At 35.2% G+C, this 21367-nt stretch overlaps 1 protein-coding gene across 3 annotated transcripts in view; it reads right to left on the reverse strand.

Moving 5' to 3' along the window:
• MAP4K5 (mitogen-activated protein kinase kinase kinase kinase 5) overlaps nt 1-21367 on the reverse strand; it is a 164968-nt gene that overhangs the window by 20113 nt on the left and 123488 nt on the right. For all 3 annotated transcript variants that reach the window (XM_072629792.1, XM_072629794.1, XM_072629793.1), the window contains 7 exons: nt 20979-21063; nt 19839-19918; nt 18567-18627; nt 11150-11264; nt 9036-9094; nt 4027-4130; nt 3532-3709 (listed from right to left, as the gene is read on the reverse strand). In XM_072629792.1, the coding sequence (XP_072485893.1) occupies nt 3532-3709; nt 4027-4130; nt 9036-9094; nt 11150-11264; nt 18567-18627; nt 19839-19918; nt 20979-21063 (682 nt within the window). The remainder of the gene's footprint in view (nt 1-3531; nt 3710-4026; nt 4131-9035; nt 9095-11149; nt 11265-18566; nt 18628-19838; nt 19919-20978; nt 21064-21367) is intronic.

A 21367-nucleotide genomic window follows, 5' to 3' on the forward strand; every position in this document is an offset into this window, starting at 1 on the left:
ACTTACTCTTATTGGAATTGGCTGAAAGAGGGAATAACATAGACCAGAGAATGGCGGGAAGTGGAAGAGAGGAGAACCTGTAGCCTCAAGGCCTCCTGATAAAAGGATTTGTTCTGTGAAGTTTGGATTCAGTCAAAGGGCCACACTCGAGGACCTAGAGGGCCCTAGGTGCCCTCAAGGCTGAAGGTTCCCCATCCCTGACATAGACACTCAATTGGGAGAGGGTTGATGGAAGGAAGTGTGGACTGGGGAAGGCAGTACTCAGAAGCAAAACACTTTTGAGGACTGACTGGGTGAAAAGAGAGAGAATGAGTAGTTTAAATGGGGGGGAGGGGGGAATAGGATGGAGGGAAATACACAATAATCACAGCTGTGAAAAAAACTTTACAAGTGTCTCTGATATTCTCAAATATGTAGAGAACTAAGTCAAATTTATATAAATAAGAGCCATTCCCCAAATGATAACTATAGCAAAAGAATATAACTGGTAGTTTTCATACAAAGTAATCAAACCTATCTATAGTCATACGAAAAAATGCTCTAAATCATTACTGATTAGAGAAATGTAAATTAAAACTCTAAGGTACCATCCTACACCTATCAGATTGACTAAGATGACAGAAAAGGAAAATGACAAATTTTGAAGGGGATGTGGGGAAACTGAGACACTAAAGAACTGTTGATGGAATTGTGAACTGATTCAACCATTCTGCAGAGCAATTTAGAACTATGCCCAAAGAGCTATAAGGCCATGCATACCCTCTGACCCAGCAATACCACTACTAGGTCTGTACCTCGAAATATACAAAAAATAAAAAAGTATCTACAAAAATATTTGCAGTGCCTCTTTTAGTGGTGTCAAAGAATTGGAAATTGAGGGGATGTCCATTAACTGGGGAATGGTCGACCAAGTTGTGGCAAATGATTGTGATGGAATACACAGGATGCCCTTAGAAAAACCTGGAAAGACTTAGATGAACTTTTGCAAAGTGAAATGAGCAGAACCAGGAGAACAGTGTAAGAATATCAGCGATTCTCAGTAATACAATGATCCCAGGAGGTTCCTAAGGATTTATGATGAAAAATGCTATTCATATCCAGAGAACTGATGAAGCCTGAATGTAGGTGGAAGTATACTTTTGTTTACTTTCTTTTTTGTTTGGCCTGTTTTCTTTCACAATATGGCTAATATAGAAATGCATGACTACACATGTATAACCTATGTCAAACTGCTTGCCTTCTCAATGAGGGGGAGGGAAGGAAGGGAGAGAATTTGGAACTCAAAGTTTTAAGAAATCAGTGTTAAAAATTATTTTTACATGTAATTGGGGAAAATAAAACATTAAATAAATAGTTAAATAACTACCATGGGAAAAACTTTTACAGAATAATTCAAAGAAAATAAAGCAGAGCCAGAAGAATAGGATACAACTAATTATAACCATAGGTAAAAGGGACTTGGCCAATAAGAGAACACTCCCTTTACTCCTGTAGGAGATTATCTTCTTTATAACTTGTAGCCTCAGAGATAAAGTGATTTGCCCAGGGTCACATAGCTAGTATGTGACAAGAATGGTGGGACTTGAACCTGGATTTTCCTGGTTTCAATTTCAAGACCAGCTTTCGAGCCACTTCAACAAGCTCTCTCTCCATTTTGCAATGTGCCACTTAAGAGAAAAACTATCTTGATATTGGAAATGACTGAAAAGTTATGGAATTTTGTGTAGAAATTTATTAAAATACAAATAGTGAAGCAAATTTAATTCTTTTTATCAGTAATGGTGTTTATCAATCAAACAATAAAGAAGCATTTATATGTGACAGACACTGAGTTAGGCATTGATGATATAAAAACAAGGAAGGAAATCCCTATTTTCAAAGAGTCTAAATTCTAACCAGAGACAAATATTCAAATAAGTACACACTGAATAAGTATCATAAGAATAAATACAAGGTAGTTAAATATAAGGTAGGAGAAGAGTATTAGCAGTTGGGAATAGTGGAATCAAAAAGGGCTTCATGCAGAAAGTTAAATTAAGTCACAGCATTTAGTAAGGGTCTATGAAGTGCCAAGCATAGTGCTAAGTGCTAGGGATATAAACAAAGACCAAAAGTCCCTGCGCTGAAGAAGCTCACAGCCTAACAGTGGCGACAACATGTAAACAAATCTGTGCAAATATGACATGTACCGGATAAACTGAAGGAAAACTCAAAGGAAAGGTTAAGTAATATTAAGTAATGTTTTTATTTCATTGTTTAGAGTGGTGCTTGATTGTCTCATTGAGGGAGGAGAGGGATTCTGAGGCAGAGTAAGCAGGGAGTGCATTTCAGGGAAGGAAGACAACCAGTACAATTGTAGGTAGATACAACTCAGCCGGTGGGCCAGGTATAAGGGACAGGAACAAAGATTGGCTAGATTGCAGAGGGAGTGATGACCATTTAGGATAGAAAGGTACTATGGGGCCAGCTTAGGAAGGGCTTTAAAAGCTAAACAGGGGAATTGCTATTTGGTCCTGCAGGCACTAGGGAGCCCCTGGAGTTGACTGAGAAGAAGAGACCCAGAAGAGATCAGATCTTCACTTAAGAAAATTTACTTTGGCAGCGGTATGGAGGACAGATTAGAATGAGGAGAGACTTGAGGCAGGGTGACCACTCCAGAAGTCATTGTAATAGTCTAGGAAAGCAGATTGAGGTCTGAAATTAAAGGTTGTGAAAAGGGAAAGGACTGGATGTGAGAACGTTATAAAAGCAGGAGGAACAAGATTTGGAATGTAATTAGAAATATAGGGTGAGGGAAGGGGAAGAGATGAAGATGACACTGAGGATATGAATCTAGGAGATGGAAAAGATGGTGGTACCTGTGACAGAAAAAGAGAAGTATAGAGGAAGAATGGATGTAGGGGAGGGAAGAAAGATACCAAGTTCTGTTTTGGACATGGAAAGTTTAAGATGCCTATGGAATATCTTATGGCCACAATTGGTGATATGGGGCTGCAATTCCAAAGAGAGACAATATAGAGTTGTGAATCATCTACACAGACATGGCAATTAAAATGATGAGACCTGATGATGATCTCATGAATGAAAATGCAGAGAAAAGGGGGCTCAGGCAGCTCAGTTTGGGGAACACCCAAAGAGAGCAATCATTATATGAATCATAGGAATGCCTGCACAGGAGACAGGAAAGAGGAAAACCAGGAGAGTATATTATCATGAAATTGTAGAGAAAGGCCAGGAAGAGAAGATGGTCAACAGTGTCTAAAGGCAGCAGAAATTTCAAGCAGGACAAGGACTCAGGGTTGAAAATTAATGTTTGAAGAAGTTGGCAAAATTTCCTTAGTAAATCATCTTGTACCATGACATAATAAACTAACTCCTGACTACAGCATCAAATTATATTTAAATATTTTTTCTTTCCCCTTTATCATGGGAGTGGGAGGGCAGGGAAAAGAGAATATGTTTATTTATTTGTTTTTGTTACACAAACAAACATCCCCTCACATTCTAAAAGGAGAAGAGAACTCTACTCACCTGCACCAATTTCTGTAAACCATGACGATGCAGAGTTCAAGTTGATTGTCTCAAACTGAACAACCTGACCTGATTCAACCCCCTTGCTGAGAGCTACGCACACCATGGGGTATTCTTGTTCCGGTATCACTAGCATTTCAAATACATTCAAAGGGCTTGGCAAAGGAAAATCAAAGTGCTACAGGAAAATAAATGAGAGAACTTTAGTTAAGATATTTTCCTTTCTGTCAGTTAGACAGCTACTGAATATACCAAACATGTATTCACTTCCCTATAGATGTAATTCCAGAAAGAATTACTTTTAACAGAACTTAAAACATGAAGCATGTAATAGTTTCTAAAAAATGTGAAACTTCTTGGAAGTAGATTAGCTTGATAAAATTAAATTTACTTAAATAAACAATAAAATTGGTAAGGAAATTGTAACAAATGACATGATAGTAGTAGCTCTTTATAATTTGTCAGAAAAAGAAATTATAAATATAGGGAGCATACCTTTATTAACATGAATTTTTGCATTGGCTCATACCACTGAAGTAAAACAATTCCAGACTGCAAAGCTCCACAGAGGTACTTGTGTCCTGTGTACGGGTTTCTCACTTGAAGGAAATATAAGACTATGAACATCACATAATTGTAGCAAGAAATGACAAATCTAAAAGTACTGATATCCAAGTTTTTCTCATATTATTCCCTTCCATACATTCAAGTCAAAATGAATTACTGTTTTTCCTTTAAACACATTGTACTCTCACTTCCATGTCTTTGCTGATGAGGTTTCCCCATGCCTGCAATTTCCTCTTCCCCTGATAATCATTTCATTTGCTAAAGTTACATGAAATACTAGGTCCTCCAAGAAATCTTAGTGAATCATAACTTTACCAACCATTATGGAAAGAATCTGGAATTGTACGCTAAACGTAGAGACCAAGAAGAGGCAAGATACATATAGCCTGCAAGACTCTGTGTCCCCGGGAAACAAGAGTGGAGGGGTCTCCTGAGTAGATCCCATGGTTAGAAAGCCCCAGGGGGTGAGTTGTGGAAGTGCAGCAGGGCAGCTGAATGCAGCAAAAACCACTACATCACTGTAGTGCTCAGACCTGGACAGGGCCTAGAAGCTGGAGGTGTTTATTAGCACTCTGTCCTGAGATATTAGGGAGAGCCCTCAAAGTCTAGCACAATAGGGCCTAACCCTGAAAGTAGGTCAACAGTGGACCCAAGTAACTCTGGACAAGACCAAGCACATCCCTGCCCAAAAGCACAGTAGCAAAGCAACAGTTCAGGAATTAACGATGGAGAGATGAACCCCACCTTATATACTCAAAAGTTGTAACCACTAAGATCACAGCCTCTCATCTGAGAAAGTAGAAATGGCAATAAAGAAAACAGCTGCCTCCGTCTAATGTCATTCACCTTCACAGGCACTGTTCCTTCTAAACTATAAAACTTTCGTTTCATTCATTAACCCTGAAACACATTTTTCAAAGTTCTTTAACATTATTCCCTATGCCTACCTGTGCAGTGTAGTTAAGTATATACGTAGCAATTTAATTTGGAAGGCGTTAGCAAATTCTTTGCAGAATTGCCCTGTCTCCTCATCCTCCACTTCAGACATTGGCACATCAGTTGCAACTCCTACCATAATGACCTTTTTGCAAATGTTCAGTGTGATCATAAGAAAAGATCAAGTATCCTATGAAATGATGTCTCTTGATGTCTTTGGAACCATGATAAAGCCAACTCTACATGTTCCATTACTTGTCTCTAAGAATTGTTGGGCATTCGTTAATCGTAGAGGAATGAGTTCTTCATTATAAATTATCAACATTTCTAGGCTTTGGCCACAAATGGAATCCTCTCAAGCCCTTAGGTTGCTCAAACAAGTTGAGGGAGCAAAAGAAATGGTGGTGCTCCCCACTCCCCTTCCCTCAATGCAGGAGACAAGAAAAAAGATATGGTAGACTGACAATTCTCCTCTTTACTGGAAAGGGGAAATCCTTTGTTATATGGAATGGTGCTTCTCCTCTTCCTTCAGAAGGTAGAAGACCTAGCGTGCTGGAATGGTACTTGCCCCGTATCCCAAAAGTAGGAGACTAGAAATGATAGCATGGTGTTTCTCCTCTCCCCGTAGAAGGCAACAGACCAAGCAAGAACTAACATTCTAGTGAGGAGTACAACACGAAAATAACAAGACGAAAATGACGACGACAACAGCAAGAAGATGAGGAGGAGGAGGAGAAGGATATAATGCTTTCAATTTTGCACAGTACTTTATATTTCTTGGTCTTTGGACAAAAAGATAACATGTAGAGTATTAGCAGTTACACTGGTATTATAGACTGTCTAAAAACTGTGATCCTTAGTGCTCTTTCCTCTCTTTTCTATCACTTTGCTAGCATCACTGTACAAATGGAAGAGACTGAAGATCATTTTTATATTTTTTCTTCGCTTCATAGGTTCCCAAAGCCAAAAGTTATATCCCCTAATAAACAACTTTCTGGCGAAAAAAAAAAAAGATGGATAGATGAATAAAAGAAAACACCCATCAGTACCAAAAAAATATGGTAAAATTTAGATCCTCCAACTATAACAACTCTAAGGAGTGACTCATAGAAAAACATGGATTTTCCATTACCACTACATGATACCTAGAAAAAAATGAAGTGATAAAAAGTTAAATAAAAGCTTTGGAAAGATATGAAAGGCATAGTTTAAAAGAAAAAGCAATATCATTTATTTAAGAAATGGATTCCCTGAAAACTAGAAGAGAATAAATAGCAATCAATGATTCCATGAAACAGCAAGAAATATTACAATAAAATCAAAAGACTGTAAAAGGCTAAAGAAAAACTTTTTTAAAAACCTGGCCTGGAAAATATGTCCAGAGAAAATTTAATAACTGTATGACTTCCTAAAAGCCATGATTTAAAAAAAAAAACCTGAAATCACAAATGAAAACTACTCAGATTTACTAGAGCTAGAGGGCAAAGATAGAAAGAACTAATCCACCAACCATTTCCTGAAAACCATGAAGCCCCCCAAAAGGAAACCTCCCATGAATGTCATACCTAAAATCCAAAGCCTCCATGGACGTAAAAGAAAAAATGCTTCAAATATCTATAAACAAGTATTTCAACTGCCAAGGGATCAAAGTCCAGATCACACTGGATGGAGCAATTATCTCCAAAACTGAAGGGAGACCCTGGAATACAATATTTCCAAAGTCAAAATATGTAGGCTTACAATCTAGAATAATCTGCCCCGAAGAGTTGATTATAATACTCCAAGGGGGAAAATGGATCTTTAATGGAAAAGAAGACTTAAGCATTTCTGATGAAAAGAACAAAATTAAGTAAAAAATTTGAAGTGAATGCAAGAGTCAAAAGAAATCTAAAAAAGTAAATTTATTTGTGCAATAAATAGAAAGGGGCTGTATGATGATGAAGAGTTAACATTCTAATGTGGTGGGGGGAGAGAACCCAAATGTCTCTTCAGAATTTTAATGTCTTTAAAGGGAGGGAATTAATAAGAAAAACAGAAGACCTGGGAGTGGAATGGTTCTGTTCTGAAGGCTTGAAAAGGGAAAGGGAAGGAACGTAAGGGGAGGAAAATACTAGCACAGAATGGAGGGAGAAGGAGGAGGGAGAATTTAACTATTCTCATAACTGGGATATGTGAGAAGATTACAACATGGAGGAAGGAATTGGGTGAGTAGGCATCATCTATGTTTCACGCTTATCTGAAATGGAAAAAAAGAGGTCTGACTGCATACACAAAGAGTTTGGTAAAGAAAAGATAAGGAGGGGAGATGTTAAAAGGTAGGATGATTTCGGGGAGGAAATAGCTGCAAGTAAAACAAACTTCCTCATTCTGAAGGAAGTAGTAAAAGAGAAAAAAGAAAATAAAATCAAAGAATTAGGATCTACAGGGGTACCTTAACTTGCATCTTAGACAACTGGGTTTTAAAGGTTAATCAAATTGTGGAACATGAAAGTAAGGGTATATTACTATATCATAGGAAACAACAAGAGAGAGAACAGAAAATTTGGGGTAGTATGAACTAGTGCAAAGTGCAGTGGGCAAAATCTAGAGAATTATTTGTACAAGGACAGCAACACTGCGAAGTAAAACAATTTTAAAGGACTTAAGAACTCAGATTAATGCAATAATGTTGTCTCCAGAGGACCTATGAGCACTTCATCACAAACACGGGTAAAGGAGGACTTAGTAGGAGATGACATAATGGGAATATGTAATGTGGAGAGAAGAGGGAGCTCAAGGGTGAATATCCTTGATTTTCTTGGTAAAGCATGGGGCAAAATATGAAGTCTCCAGCTGAAAGGGTTACTATGGGAAGCTTGAAGAGAGAAGGGAAAGTTCAGAACAAAACTATTTGTGGTGTGAAGCAGAGAATCAAAAAGGGAATAAAAAAAATTGCTTTGCTGCTAAGAGGCCCAGTTCAGATTTGCTAGTATAAATTTGTGGTAGACCAAGTTAGCATGGTTCTAGTTCAAGGGCATACGAATTAGGAGGATATGAGCAGAAAGAGATGTAGTAGATGGTAGAAGCAATCCAGGAATGAGATTTGTCAATATATGAAAGACAAGGGAGGGAGTAAATAAGTATTTATTAAGCACCTACTATGTGCTGGGTACTATGCTAGGTGCTTTACAAATATAAGCAAGTGTGGATAGTATGAAATTAATCTAGTTCATTAAAGGGTTGAGATTTGGAAGAAAAGACAATGTAGCCAAAGTAGGGATGATAGCCTTGGAGAACAGTAAGGGATAGAGGGACTAAAAGTCCAAAGAAAATGAAAAATAGGTTTTGGAAAAATAACGTATAGGAAGAGATGAAGTTAAAGATTATGTTCAGCTAAAGGAACTTCACCACTTTTAAATAATAGCAAGGTAAAAGTGGAGGAACAGATCATGAGTTTAGTGAATCAAGAAACTAGGTTTGGGTATTTTAGTCAACAACATATTTGCTGAAATTTCATTGAAAGGGTGAAGGAATCAGGTTGGAGGGAGTCTGTGAGGCAGACAACTGAGACAACTAAACTCACTGAGAAGGGAACAAGAATGTCCTGAAGACCAGTAAATAACAGTAACCAGGGTCTGGGCTGAATGATAAGATTTAAATTCAGGGGATCTCAAAGAAGGAGAGGATGCTGAATGATGCTGGCAGTGCAAGAGAGTATGGAATTGGCAATGGGGAAAAAAGAATATTCTTCAGGGACAACTGATTCAGGTGGTTAAGAAGGAAGATATAACCAAACCAACTACAATAAAGAGAGAAAGCCCTTAGATAACACAGTAAAATGACTTTAGAATTATACACATCAAATAGCAATTAAGCAATGATCCTCAAACTTTTTTATACTATGATCTCCCAGACATATCACTAAAAAACAAAAACCTAAGAACTCTATAACATTATTCCTGGACATTCTTAAAATAATATTTCAAAGCTCTTACCCTCCAGTTAAAAAGTATTATTCTTACCTATGCAGCATTTGTGACAGCCTTTTGTATCAGGAATCTTTGTTGTTAAGGCAAACTTCCTGAAATTATAAACAGATCTTCAGATACTTTGCTGTACTCTTATGATCAGATATTATATTATACCCTACTTCTCAAAACTAAGATGAAGAATTTTCTCCATCAATACAAACTGCATTATTTTCTTTTAATTGCTAAGATTGGAGAATATACTTTTTATTGATTTGGTTTTTTAAATGTTTTATTTACATCATTTATCTTTACATCCATCACTTTTGGAGCTACTTTCTACCTTCACATCAGACTGAATCCTCATTTGAAACAAAGAAAACAATTAAGCGTAAACCTATGGCATAGTGACTAAATCTGACAAAGTATGCAACATTCTGCCTTAGTAATCTTTTGTATCTCTGTAAAACAATATTCTAACCCACTCAAATATCTTAGGGTTTTTTTCAACCCTTCCCCCAAAGATTGTTGTGGTTGTTTAGCTGTCTCAGACTCTTCCAGACCCCATCTGGGGTTTTCTTGGTAAAGATACAACAGTGATTTGCCATCTCCTTCTCCAGTTCATTTTGCAGATGACGAATTAAGGCAAACAGGGTTAAGCGACTTGCTCAGGGTCACATAGCAAGTTAAGTGTCTAAGGCCAGATTTGAACTCAGGAAGATAAGTCTTTCTGACTTTAAGAGCAGTGCTCTATCCAGTAAGCCACCTATTTGTCCCTAATTGGCATTTCTTGTGTTTGTTACCACAGAGAGTGCTACTATGAATATCTTACACACTAGCCTTTGTTTTTATCTTTGACTTCTCTGAGGTATATGCTCAGTAACATAACTGCTTGGTCAAAGTCACTTTTCTTAAGTACTGTATTCCAAACTGATAACTCAAATGGCTGAACCATTCACAGTTCCAACAGAATATTAATGTGTTTGTCTTCCTATAACCCTTCCAACACTGATTGTTCCATCATGGTTTTAGCTCATCTTTACCAATTTTCTTTGTGTGAGGTGATACCTAAATTTGCTTTCATTTTTTATTTCGTCTAGTGATTTTGGAGTATGCTTTCAAATGGTCACTTACAATTTGCAGTTCTTTTGAAAACACCGTATCTTTGACCACTCAGCGACTGGGGAATGGCTCTAGCTCTACACATTACATATTGTGTCAATATCAGACTTTTATTGGTAATATATGATACAAATATTTTCTCACTCTATCATTCTTCTTCTAATTCTATATTGATTTCATTCCTGCAAAAGCTTTTTACTTTTATATAGTCAAAGTTTTCTGTTTTATCTTTTATGATTGCCTCTATTCCTTAGCTTAAGAATTCTTCGTAAAAAACAAAAACACTGACTGCTCATAGTTGTGAAAAATACTTGGTCTCATTTTTTCCTCTTCTAGTATCCTCCTATCTTTTGCATAAGCACACATATTCATTTTGAGTTTATTTTGGCATGTGGTGCCAGATGTTAGTCAAATTTCTGCAAAATTTCTTTTCAATTTTCCCATAAATTCTTGTCCAAAAGATAGGTTCAATAATTTATATTTTTGCATTTATCAAACACTGAAATGCCATTTAATTACTTCTGCTTTTGGGCTATCCAAGCTGTTCCAAGGATCTAATTTTTCTTTTTTAAGCAGCAGCAAATAGTTTTGAACATTACTGCTTCACAGTATGCATATACATCTTCTATGCTCCCTTCAATCATATTTTCCTTTTAAGTCATTATTTCCCTAAAGACTTTACACCTTTTAGTCACTGAAATAAATTTTGTTCAATGTTTTGTTTCATTCTACAAATTAAATGAATTTGGTAATATGCTCCAAAATTCAAGGGGTATTGCACTAAATGTATAAATTAATTTAGGTACCACCATCATTTTAAGTATACTAGCACAAATTTATCACTCACAGTAAATATTTCCCTTCTTAAGAATGTTTGCGATAATATTTACATACATCTTTACTGTGTGGTAGTAGACTAACTCTTAGGTATACTATGCATTCTGTAGTTATTCTGAATGGAATTCTTATGATTTCTTCCTGATTTACAAATGAGTTCATTTAAAAAGATGATTATTTCTCAAAATAACAAAGTCCATATTCTGTACCTTGGCAATATTCGGTCTGGGAACCTGTGGGTTTGAATGTGGGCAGCTAATCCTGGTTTTTTGGCTTGTTCAAACAAGGCTATTAGATTATGGGAATAGAGTTGAAAAGTTTTTCCTACAAAAGAGAAACAGGTTATTTATGTTATAGACATTAATAGTAGATTAATGCAATTTTCAAGTAAAAGTACAAATATTTACCTTCTAAAAATGAAGAGTCCAGAAACGTTCAAAAAGCCAGACCCAAAAAAATAAAAATTTAAAAAAAGTTAAAACTATTCTGAGAGAATTTCAAATCATAGCCAAAATTTTGTTTTGCAATGAGAAATTAAGCATTTCTTGGTAGTACATAACTAAAACAGATTTTCCTTTTAAACTTTACTTTAAAGAAAATAAATTGTTTATAGAAGCATACACAACAGATAGGATCATTCATACCAAATGAGGATATATATATATATATATATATACACATATACATATACATGTACATATACATATGAAAAAAGCATAATACAGACTAATAAAAGCACCTCGTAATGAAATTACAATGCAAGCCAAAACATTCTTTTCACTGTTACATATCCTGCCATAACATGGAAAAACCAATAAAACATGTTTTCCTTATTCACTGCCATATAAATTGTGATAGTTATGTTGCAGGTATCAGGTAGATATTTAAATTAACTTAGTGGATTAAACCTAAATGAAAAGAGACTGAAATCAGCAGAGTAAGAAATCTGAATTATATCTAAAAAAATTATATCTAAATCTAAAAAGTATACAAAAAAAATCATACTACCAGTATGTGGCAGTTACATTATAATTTTGTTTCTATTAGATACAGTTTAGATAATAATTATCAGCATCATCTGAATATAACACTGATTCATAAAAACTTAAGAACATTTAAAACAGATGTTGCCACATCAAATGCTCAAATTTCTTCTACGTAAATGGACTGAAAAGCTTTTAAGAACATTATGCCCAAGAACATTAAAATAATGTGGGAATAGGATGAGGTAAAAAACTTTCAGTGAGCCTACGGAAGATGAGTTTACATTTTAATACTTTTATTTAATCACAAAAGGCAATAAAGAAAAAAAAGAAGCGAATGTGAAACATCTCATAAAAAAAACCGATCTGGAAAACAGATCAAAAAGAGAAAATATAAAAAAAATCTAACTACCTGAAAGCTACGATCAAAAAATAATCTTAATACAATAAACAAGAAATAATTAAAGAAAATCGCCCTGAAACATTAGAACAAGAGAAGAAAGTAAAAATAGAAAAAAATCTACCTATCACCACCTGAAAGAGATCCTACAAGGAAAACCTACAGGAATATCATAGTAAAATCCTGAAAGCCCCAGCTCAAGGAGAAAATATTATTAGCAACAAGAAAAAAACAATTTAAATACCATGGTGCCACAATTAAAATCACACAAGACCTAGCAGCAGCAATACTATAAGACAGTAGGTCTTGGAACAATATGTATCAAAGAGTGGAAGTTATGGCCAAAAACATCGTACCCCGCAAAGTTAAGCATAATCCAGAATGAAAAAAAATGACATTTAATGAATTGCACTTTCAGGATTTTGTGAAAAAAACAACAACTTAAAAATAATAAAAGGTTTGACATAATAAGATCCAAGAGAAATATAAGGTATATGTCAAAGACTAAATACAAGGGACTCAATAAGGACAGACTATATTCTTTATATGAGGAAATGTAAAATATATGTCTAAGATTGTTATTAGTAATTGGGTAGTTGGAAAGAAAGAATGGGGTACACCTGAGTATGATATGATTCTAAAAAATAAAACCATTTAGGAAAAGGTAAAGAGTAATTATACAAATGAGGTGCAAGAGGAAGAACTGATTCAGAGGAATTAAATGGGGGAGAAGGGCTGTAGTTCTCTAACCCTACTTCAACTGAGAATGGGTTTAAGAAGGAAAAATAAATACATACCTAGAAGTTTTCTAAATTCAGAAAGAAATAAAAGGGAATAGGGAGGGGGGAGAGAATAAGGGAGGAATTTTTAGAGGGAAGGGTGAGGAAATAGGATATGGGGGGTAATAGAAGAGTATTTAGATTAACAGGAATGGAAAAATAAGGGAGGGATCCTAGGGCAGGGAGGGTAGGTTAAGTAATAGGAGGGCAAGGTAACAGGTAAAAGTAAAGTAGAGGAGACAGGAGGGATATATATACATATACATACACACACACATATATATATATACACACAAATATAAAATTAGGATCAGGAATAGTATTTATTAGGGGAAAAAAGCAGGAATAGTAACCATAACCTCAAAGTTAAAGCTAAAACAGATTTAAAAGTCAGTCATATTAATTAATATTGTTTTAGAGTACTGAAATGTAAGGTCAGAATACTGCTGTGGAGTAGGAAATGATGAGTTGGTGGACATAGAAAAATATGGAAAGACTTGGACTTATGAAGGAAGAGGTTATACACCCTCAAAGAAACAGAGGACAAACTGTATATGAATGTATACTTCTATATATGAGTATGATTATATGTGTATGCAAGTATGCGTGTGTGTGTGTGTATATAAATATATATGTATATATGTGTGTAAGGGCAAGCAAAGTAGGATCTTTTGCTGTTTTTGTTTTAGTATGAAGTGCCTCTGATTGAATGATGTGATTAAAGATCTTCCTGATCTATTAATGGGCCTGGGAAGTTTTGTAGGAACGCCCACAACTTTTGTTAATGAGGCTCTGGTTCTCAAGGGTTGTGATGCCCTCTGGCTCTAAAAGGTGAATAAGATTCTCAGTTGCAGTTTTACTTTGGGGCTTACAAGTGTTTGTTTGGTCAGATGAGACTCTGAGAAGCCACTAAGGAGCCCTCCAGCTTTGAAAACCCAGATGTTGGTGCTTCCCTCTCTGGTAACTATGTAGGTATGGTCAGCCAGTTGCATCTGTCTGTTGATCTGTGATATAGGTATTGATTATGGTCAGACCAGCTGGAAGCTATGTCTGTTGACCTATGATATCTCTGTATTTTCTCTGAAGTTCAGGGTGCTGACTTTTTCCCCTGAACTAGGTGGATGATATATGTGCTTGATTAAAGCAGATTGTTAAACCCTCAAAAGTTGCCTTTCCTTTTAGAAAACCAGATCAAAGCAACTGTGATAGCAGGCCCCCCTATGTATGTTGGGGTGCTTACTGTTGCAATATATATGTATATTTTTGTGTGTATATATGTATGTCTGTGTATCTATGTGTGTACATGTATATATCTATACATATATATCTATCTATATCTGATTAATTGTAGCCTTCTTGGTGGAGGCGGGGAGAAAGGGGGAAAAGAACAAAGTAAAAAGTACATAGCAGAGAATAAAAGAAAATTTACAAGGAAGAAAAGATGTACAGCTCTGAACACAATAAATAGAATTCGTTGTACAGACTTTCTTAGAATCGAAATTTATTGCTGTATATTTTGAATCTTCTCTTGTTCTGCTGTGCATGACAATTTTTTTCTTTTCTTATTTTGTATTTAAGTTTATAGTGTTTATTTTTCTTTTCTTATTGTGTATTAAAGTTTAAAATAAATTTTAAAATAGAACAAAAAAACAAAATTAAAAAACAATTCTATAATAATTCATAGAACATTAAGTTTAAAAGAGGCTACCAACTTGTTCCAAGGACTGTTTTTAACTGAATCCTATCAAAAAAGACGAGAAGAATGAGATGATGAAGAAGACAACCTGTGATTGATCAATGTGGTAAATGGTAGAAACTGTGAGAAATATCACAGGCATGACTCAAGGGTAGAATTATAAGACTGCTATCTTTCAAAGAGTGACAGACAACACATTCCCATATGATAATTAGCTTCAAAATACCATGGAGAACTAAGTAGTGGTAGAACTCAACCATTTTCACATACAGAACTGTTGCCCAGAATTGCCCAGATATAACAATGTTCTGCAAACACTTAAATGCAACTTCTACAATAGATATTGCCATATCAAATTACTCAGTCTCCAAGCAAACTGGAATGACAGGCTTTCAAAATGTAGAGACTGAGCAGAAATCAAAATCATGTGAGAACAGGAAGAGACACATCATCGTTCTTTCTGTCCTGTTTGCTATTTAGAGTTGGAGTTAAATTTCCAAGTTACACAGAATGAACAGCTTTTTCAAAATACAGAGGCCTGAAAGAGGAAATCGAAATCATGTGGGGAGAGGATGACACACCTATCATCTCCACTGTCCTGTTAGGTACTGGAGTTGCACTGTACTATTTTACTATTTTATAGAAACTCCTCTTAAATGGGAACTATCAAAAACTAGAATTTGTTGCCATGTGAGGTAATGGCTTCCTCATCACTGAGGATCTCTCTGAGCAAAGGCTAGGCAGCTACATCTCAGGCATACTTGTAGAAGGGCTTCTAGATGACTTTAAGACTTTCCTTTCTTGCCCGATGTTTCTACAGCATGTAACCTTCTCTCCGGTCGGCTCTTCTTACCGTACCTCTCTGCCTGCTCCATTGCTGGCTCCTATTCCTCTTGATAACACCTTACATACTTCCCAAGGTTTGTTCTGTGCTCGTTTTGCTATTTTTCCCTTCCTGGAACTTTTCCCCCATGACCAACCTCTACACGAATGATTCCTAAATACATATCTACATTCATAATTGCTCCTTGTGCATTTCAACCAACATATCCCTTTTGCACCTCAAACACAATATGTCCAAAATAGATCTTTTCCTTCCAAATGGACTCTTTCTATCAATGGCACCACCATTCAACAAATCACCCATGTTCAAAACCTCAACATTATCTTTGATTCTTCTGTCTCGCTTTCAATAATCAATTTTATGTGCGTGTGTACATGCATGTGTGTGTCCTATTTATTACTTAGGATCCTAGATTTATGAGCTAGCCACATTCTTTAAGTTATCTTGTCCAATCCTCTTATTTTATAGATGAGGAAATAGCAATATCTCTAGAATCTATTCCTTCCTCTCTAGTCCTACTGTCACCTGAGAATAGGCTCTAATACCTTACAACCCTCTAATTGGTCTCTTCTAGTTTCTCCCTCCTCCCAATACATCCATCATATCATTGACAGATTAACTTTCAATTGATCTATGTACATAGACTTAACCCTGTCGCTCCAAAATTCATATCCTCAAGTCTAGTTTAAGACCAAGGAAGCATTCTCTGTCACATAAAATATACTCCAAAGAGATCGGTCAACTTCTTGTTCCTTGTATATATCAGTACTTTCTTATTACTGTCCTATTCATCCTTTGGGACGCCGCTCAAATGTCATCTCATCCAAGAAGCCTTCCCTGACCCCCTACCAACATATTATCTTTCCTTCTATATTTCTGCACAAATGTGCAAGTAAGTACATTTGTGTACTGCTGTCTCCCCACTTCATTCCCCACTAGACCGTAAACTCCATAACAACAGCAGAGAGCATATCCTAATTACATTCATCTTTTTTAATGCCTCGCAATTTCTTGTTCATAGAAGGCAATTAGATGGCTGTTAAAGAAACTAATGAATACATATTTATTAAGTACCGATTATGTTCAAGACATTATGCTAGGTAATCAAGATACAAAGATGAAAAACAAATGAAGTAACAATGTTCTTATTCAATAAAAATTACAGTTACTAGAACTAAAGAGGGAAGATTAGATGTAAGCTAATAAGGTCCCTTTACTCAGAGGAGGAGGGGACATTCAGAAGGAGGAAGCTAGAACTAACGAATATCCATGAGTATAGGCCCTGACTCCAAAGAAATTCTACAAATGTGGCCGTGTCTGACCTACTAAAAATTGTTCCATTTGTAAGAAGTTTCAGCTCCCTTTGTCTAACTCAGTTAAAAATTGTGAGGGCTGGGAGACCTGTGAGTCATCCAGTGGTCACACAACCAGTAGGCTGGATGACACACTGAGGAACTGCATGAACAACTTCACCTTCCTGACAAAGACTGGACCCCCAGGGCTTGGCAGTGGGGCAACGTACAAATCGTCTTGAATACGTACTGTATGAGCATGTCCACTGTGGCTTGTCTTCAATAAGCCATGTTGATAAATAAGCTTAATATGAGGCTTTCTCTATGTTCCTTGAAGTCCTCAAGTTGACTAGCACAAGGTGTACCTTATCACACAACTCTTTTCTCTAAATATCTCTTCCCCAGGCTAAAAATATTTTCAAAAACTCTAGGCCAGGAAACTAGTAATTTGCTAACTTGACTCTACACTAAATAACTAACATTAAAGGTATAGGTAATTTTTTCAATGTTGCCAGTTTTTCTGAGGCTATTTTAGCAACATAATCTATTAATACAATGCTTTTGTATCTTATTTTATTGTAGGGCTGTTGAGACAATTTAGTATAAATAAAGGGCACCAGATTAGCCCAACTTCTCCCATTAATCAGCTGTGGAACTTTCCAAAAGTAATTTTATCTCTTTTGAGTCTTGGTTGCCTCAACTGTCAAAGAGAGCTAACAATATTTGCACTATTTGTCTTGCAGGCTTGTTGTAAATCTTAAAAGCACTATAGAAATGTGACAACCCAACATTATTACTCCAGGTAATGTTGAAGGAGGCACTTTTATGTTAATTTTATGTGTTAATTCAGAAAGAAAAAATTCAGCATTGAAAAATTCACACAGTAACTTTAGTTGAAGCTTATTTCCTCTCTGTGAAGAAGGGTTTCATAAACAAATGAAGAATAAAAGCATATTTGTAGAGAGAAAGGTTAAATCTCAGAGAAACATCTGAATTCAAGTATGTTCTTGCATTTTAGAAATTATTTATATAAAATTCAAATGCTAACTCAATAATCTGTTCTATAATACAGGTCCCTGAAAATTCCCTACCAGGCAATATTTACTGACTCAATTTAAGTTACTATATATAAGTAATAATGTACCATGACATTTATTGAAAAATTCATTGTATTTCAAACTTTTCACTAGTGTAAACTGATGTTCCCACTGGCTAAGTAGAAATTAATGAGGTTAAAACTTTGTTGGTACTTATACTTGGTAATATAAATAGACGAAAAAGCACACATACAACTGGAAATCTAGAGGCAATATAAACCCTAAGGACCATGAAGTAATCATCTTATTAGACTTGTTTACTACAGAGAACTTAGAGATGGGAGTTAGGAAAACAGAGAAGGTAACACTGATTTTTAAGACAGTATATAAGAAATTCATTAAAATTATTCAAAGTAGGAAAAAGGATGAGAGTTCTAAAATCCTATCGTTTTTAGGTGGCAGAGCAAATCTGCATATTACAAAGCTATTTTACTAAGTTATATGTCCAAAATGGCAATTTTAAGTAATACAGATAAAATTAGTTGAATAGGCACCATGCTTATTTTTGATATATATTAGGCTATAGCATACGTACCTGATAATGACATTAATGTATTATTAATAACATACAGCCAGGTACACTTCCGTGGAAATAACTATAGAAAAAAAATCATTGTTTTAATATAATATGAATATACACAGGCATTTTCCATTTTCCCATTCCCATTCTGTGTATCTTAAAATAAGGCTAGGATAATTCCTTTCCTTCCTGACTTTTTTCTTAAAAAAAAAAAAAAACTTTCAAAGAAAGCATAGCAAAGGAAGTAAGAAAAATCATCTTAAGGGCATCTGAGAATGAAAATAGGAGGGCAATAATAGAAAAGATCTGCAATGGTTTTTTAAAATAAAAAACTCTTTTTATTGTAAAAGGCAGTGAACAGCCAGCACACCTGAATGCACACTATAGTCCCAGACGTGCTTCTAGAGGAAGTAGAAATGTCACTAAAGAATACAAAAGGACGGGAAGAAGAGAACTGGCAATCATATGCAAAGATTATTAAAGGAACTGAGGATCTCTAATATGAAGAAGAGAAAATTTAGGTGAAAAGAGAAAGCTTTCTTTCAAGTATGTGAAGGGCTATTAGTAGAAAAAGGATCTGACTTGCTTGGCTTTTGCCTCTTGAGATCAGAACCAGAAGTAAAGGCAGAAAGTTTAAGAGAGGTGGAATTAAGTGTGATGAGGGGAAAAAAACAAAAACAACTTTCTAACAGAGCCACCCATAAGTGAAATAGAAGGCAGTGAATCTCAATCACTAGAAATTTTCAGATGGAGGCTGAATGATCACTTGCTGGGAATACCACAGAGAAGATTCTTTTTAGAATATGTTAGAGTATGTGATACCAAAGGCCCCTTCCAACAGATTCTATTAGTTTATGGCCTTTAGAGCAATAATTAATTGTCTGTCATTATTACTAATAATTGATAATAATGATACATCAATATAAGGTGAGAAAGCCAGCCTTAGTGTCAGGAAGATCTCTGTTCAACGCCTGCCTCTGATATATACACTGACTGTGAAATCTTAGGCAGGTAATTTAACTTATTATGGACTTAGACAACTCTTTAACACTTTAAATGGCTGATCTGAATTGTTAAGGAAGAATTTCCTAACTGATAGCTGACACCAATGAAATCACACGTCTGGATTCAAAAATAAACAGCCTTTTTTTAAATGATGAATAATAAAATGAGAAGATGTTTTTAAGAATTATATCAAGTATATTAAGTCTAGGGCTTCAATAAAATACAATCATCTGGTTTTTTCAGTTAACAAACTTGAATTCTAACTGGAAAATTCTTAATTACCTGTTCCATTGTTGCCTCATGTAGTTCATTTAGATTCAATGTATAAATACCATCTTCAGTTCCAAAAATAATGTACTGATCTACATGGAAGAGATGAAAGTTTTTATAAATGAATTGCGTCTAATTAGTGTTGTGAAATTTCTCCTTATAGAAAATGGAGCATTACTTTAGTTACTTATTATAGTCCACTTACAGATTATATAGCAAAAGATCATCTGAAAAAAGATCAATTTAAAAATTTCATACCATCCCACTCTTCTCAACCCTATTGTAACAACTGTTTGATTTCTCTAAACATAGCTACAACAAACTGCTCCACCCAACAAGGGAAGCACTGTCATAGAGAAACTTCTATCTGTTCTGCCACTAAGAAGTTACAGAGGTTATTAGATTAAGGTTAAAAGATTTCTCAAAATATGAAATTATTGCCATTTTGCCTTTCAGATAAGGTCTAATCTTGTGAGTGAGACTTCTATGTTTCCTCTCCTTCATTAATCAACCTTGTATGTCATTAAAAACAATCATATTTGTAATATTTTTCTTTTTATATCACTTTCATTTCCAAATATGTCCTTCCACCTTTCCTACTCAGTGACCTTTGGGCAACAAAGAATTTTTAAAAAGAAGTCCAGTAAAATAAATCAACACATCAACTGGGTGTAAGAGTTTAGGCACATCCATAGTTCCCCACCTCTAAGACGGGAGAAAAAGGGATTTGCCCACTTCTTTTCTTAGGGTTTTGCTTGGTTATTATAAAATATATGTATATAACATGTATGTATGCATTGAACAGTTTCATTTTTCATTGGCAGTGCTACAAACATTGTGTGATGGTTTCCTGGTTCTGCCTACCTCACTCTGAATTGGTTCACATAAGTATTCCTATGCTTCTCTCAATTCTTCATAATTTTTTGGTTTTTATAGAATAGTAATAGCCCATTGCATTCATGTACACAATTTGTTCAGATATTCTAAAACCTATGAATATTTTAGTGTATGTGAGATCTTTCTTTCTCTGACACTAGATCATATTTTTAAGGTGATCAGGGAAATTAGGAAAACTTAAATCACTGGATTCTTAATTCTATTCTGCTTGGTATTTTGTTATGAATTTACAATTAAAAAATTCTGAAATTTTACCTTTTGTATCAGGATGTATCCAGGATGTCGCACAATTTATCTTCAAAGGGCAACCATCAAAAACTTTCGAAAAACATGCTCCCATCTTTTAAAAAAGAAAATTATTATTTACTTCAATATAGTCACCTCATACCTTTTTTAGAAAATAACTGCTATAATTTGGGACCTTAAATCAAAGGAGCCTCTTCCCCTCAACCCCTGGCTATTTTCTGCCTTTTGGGCATCAAGATGGCCCTTAACTGTGACTGTGACATACACTCTTTTATTGCTTTCCCAAATTTCTATGGATTCCTAATTTATCTTCAATGTGAAAATATAAGCTATTTTATTGTAGGTTATATACAGTGATTATATTTACTGTGAAACCCTCTTATAAGGTTGACATCAGA

This window comes from Notamacropus eugenii, chromosome 1 (genome assembly GCF_028372415.1).
Source record: "Notamacropus eugenii isolate mMacEug1 chromosome 1, mMacEug1.pri_v2, whole genome shotgun sequence".
NCBI classification, from domain to species: Eukaryota; Metazoa; Chordata; class Mammalia; order Diprotodontia; family Macropodidae; genus Notamacropus; species Notamacropus eugenii.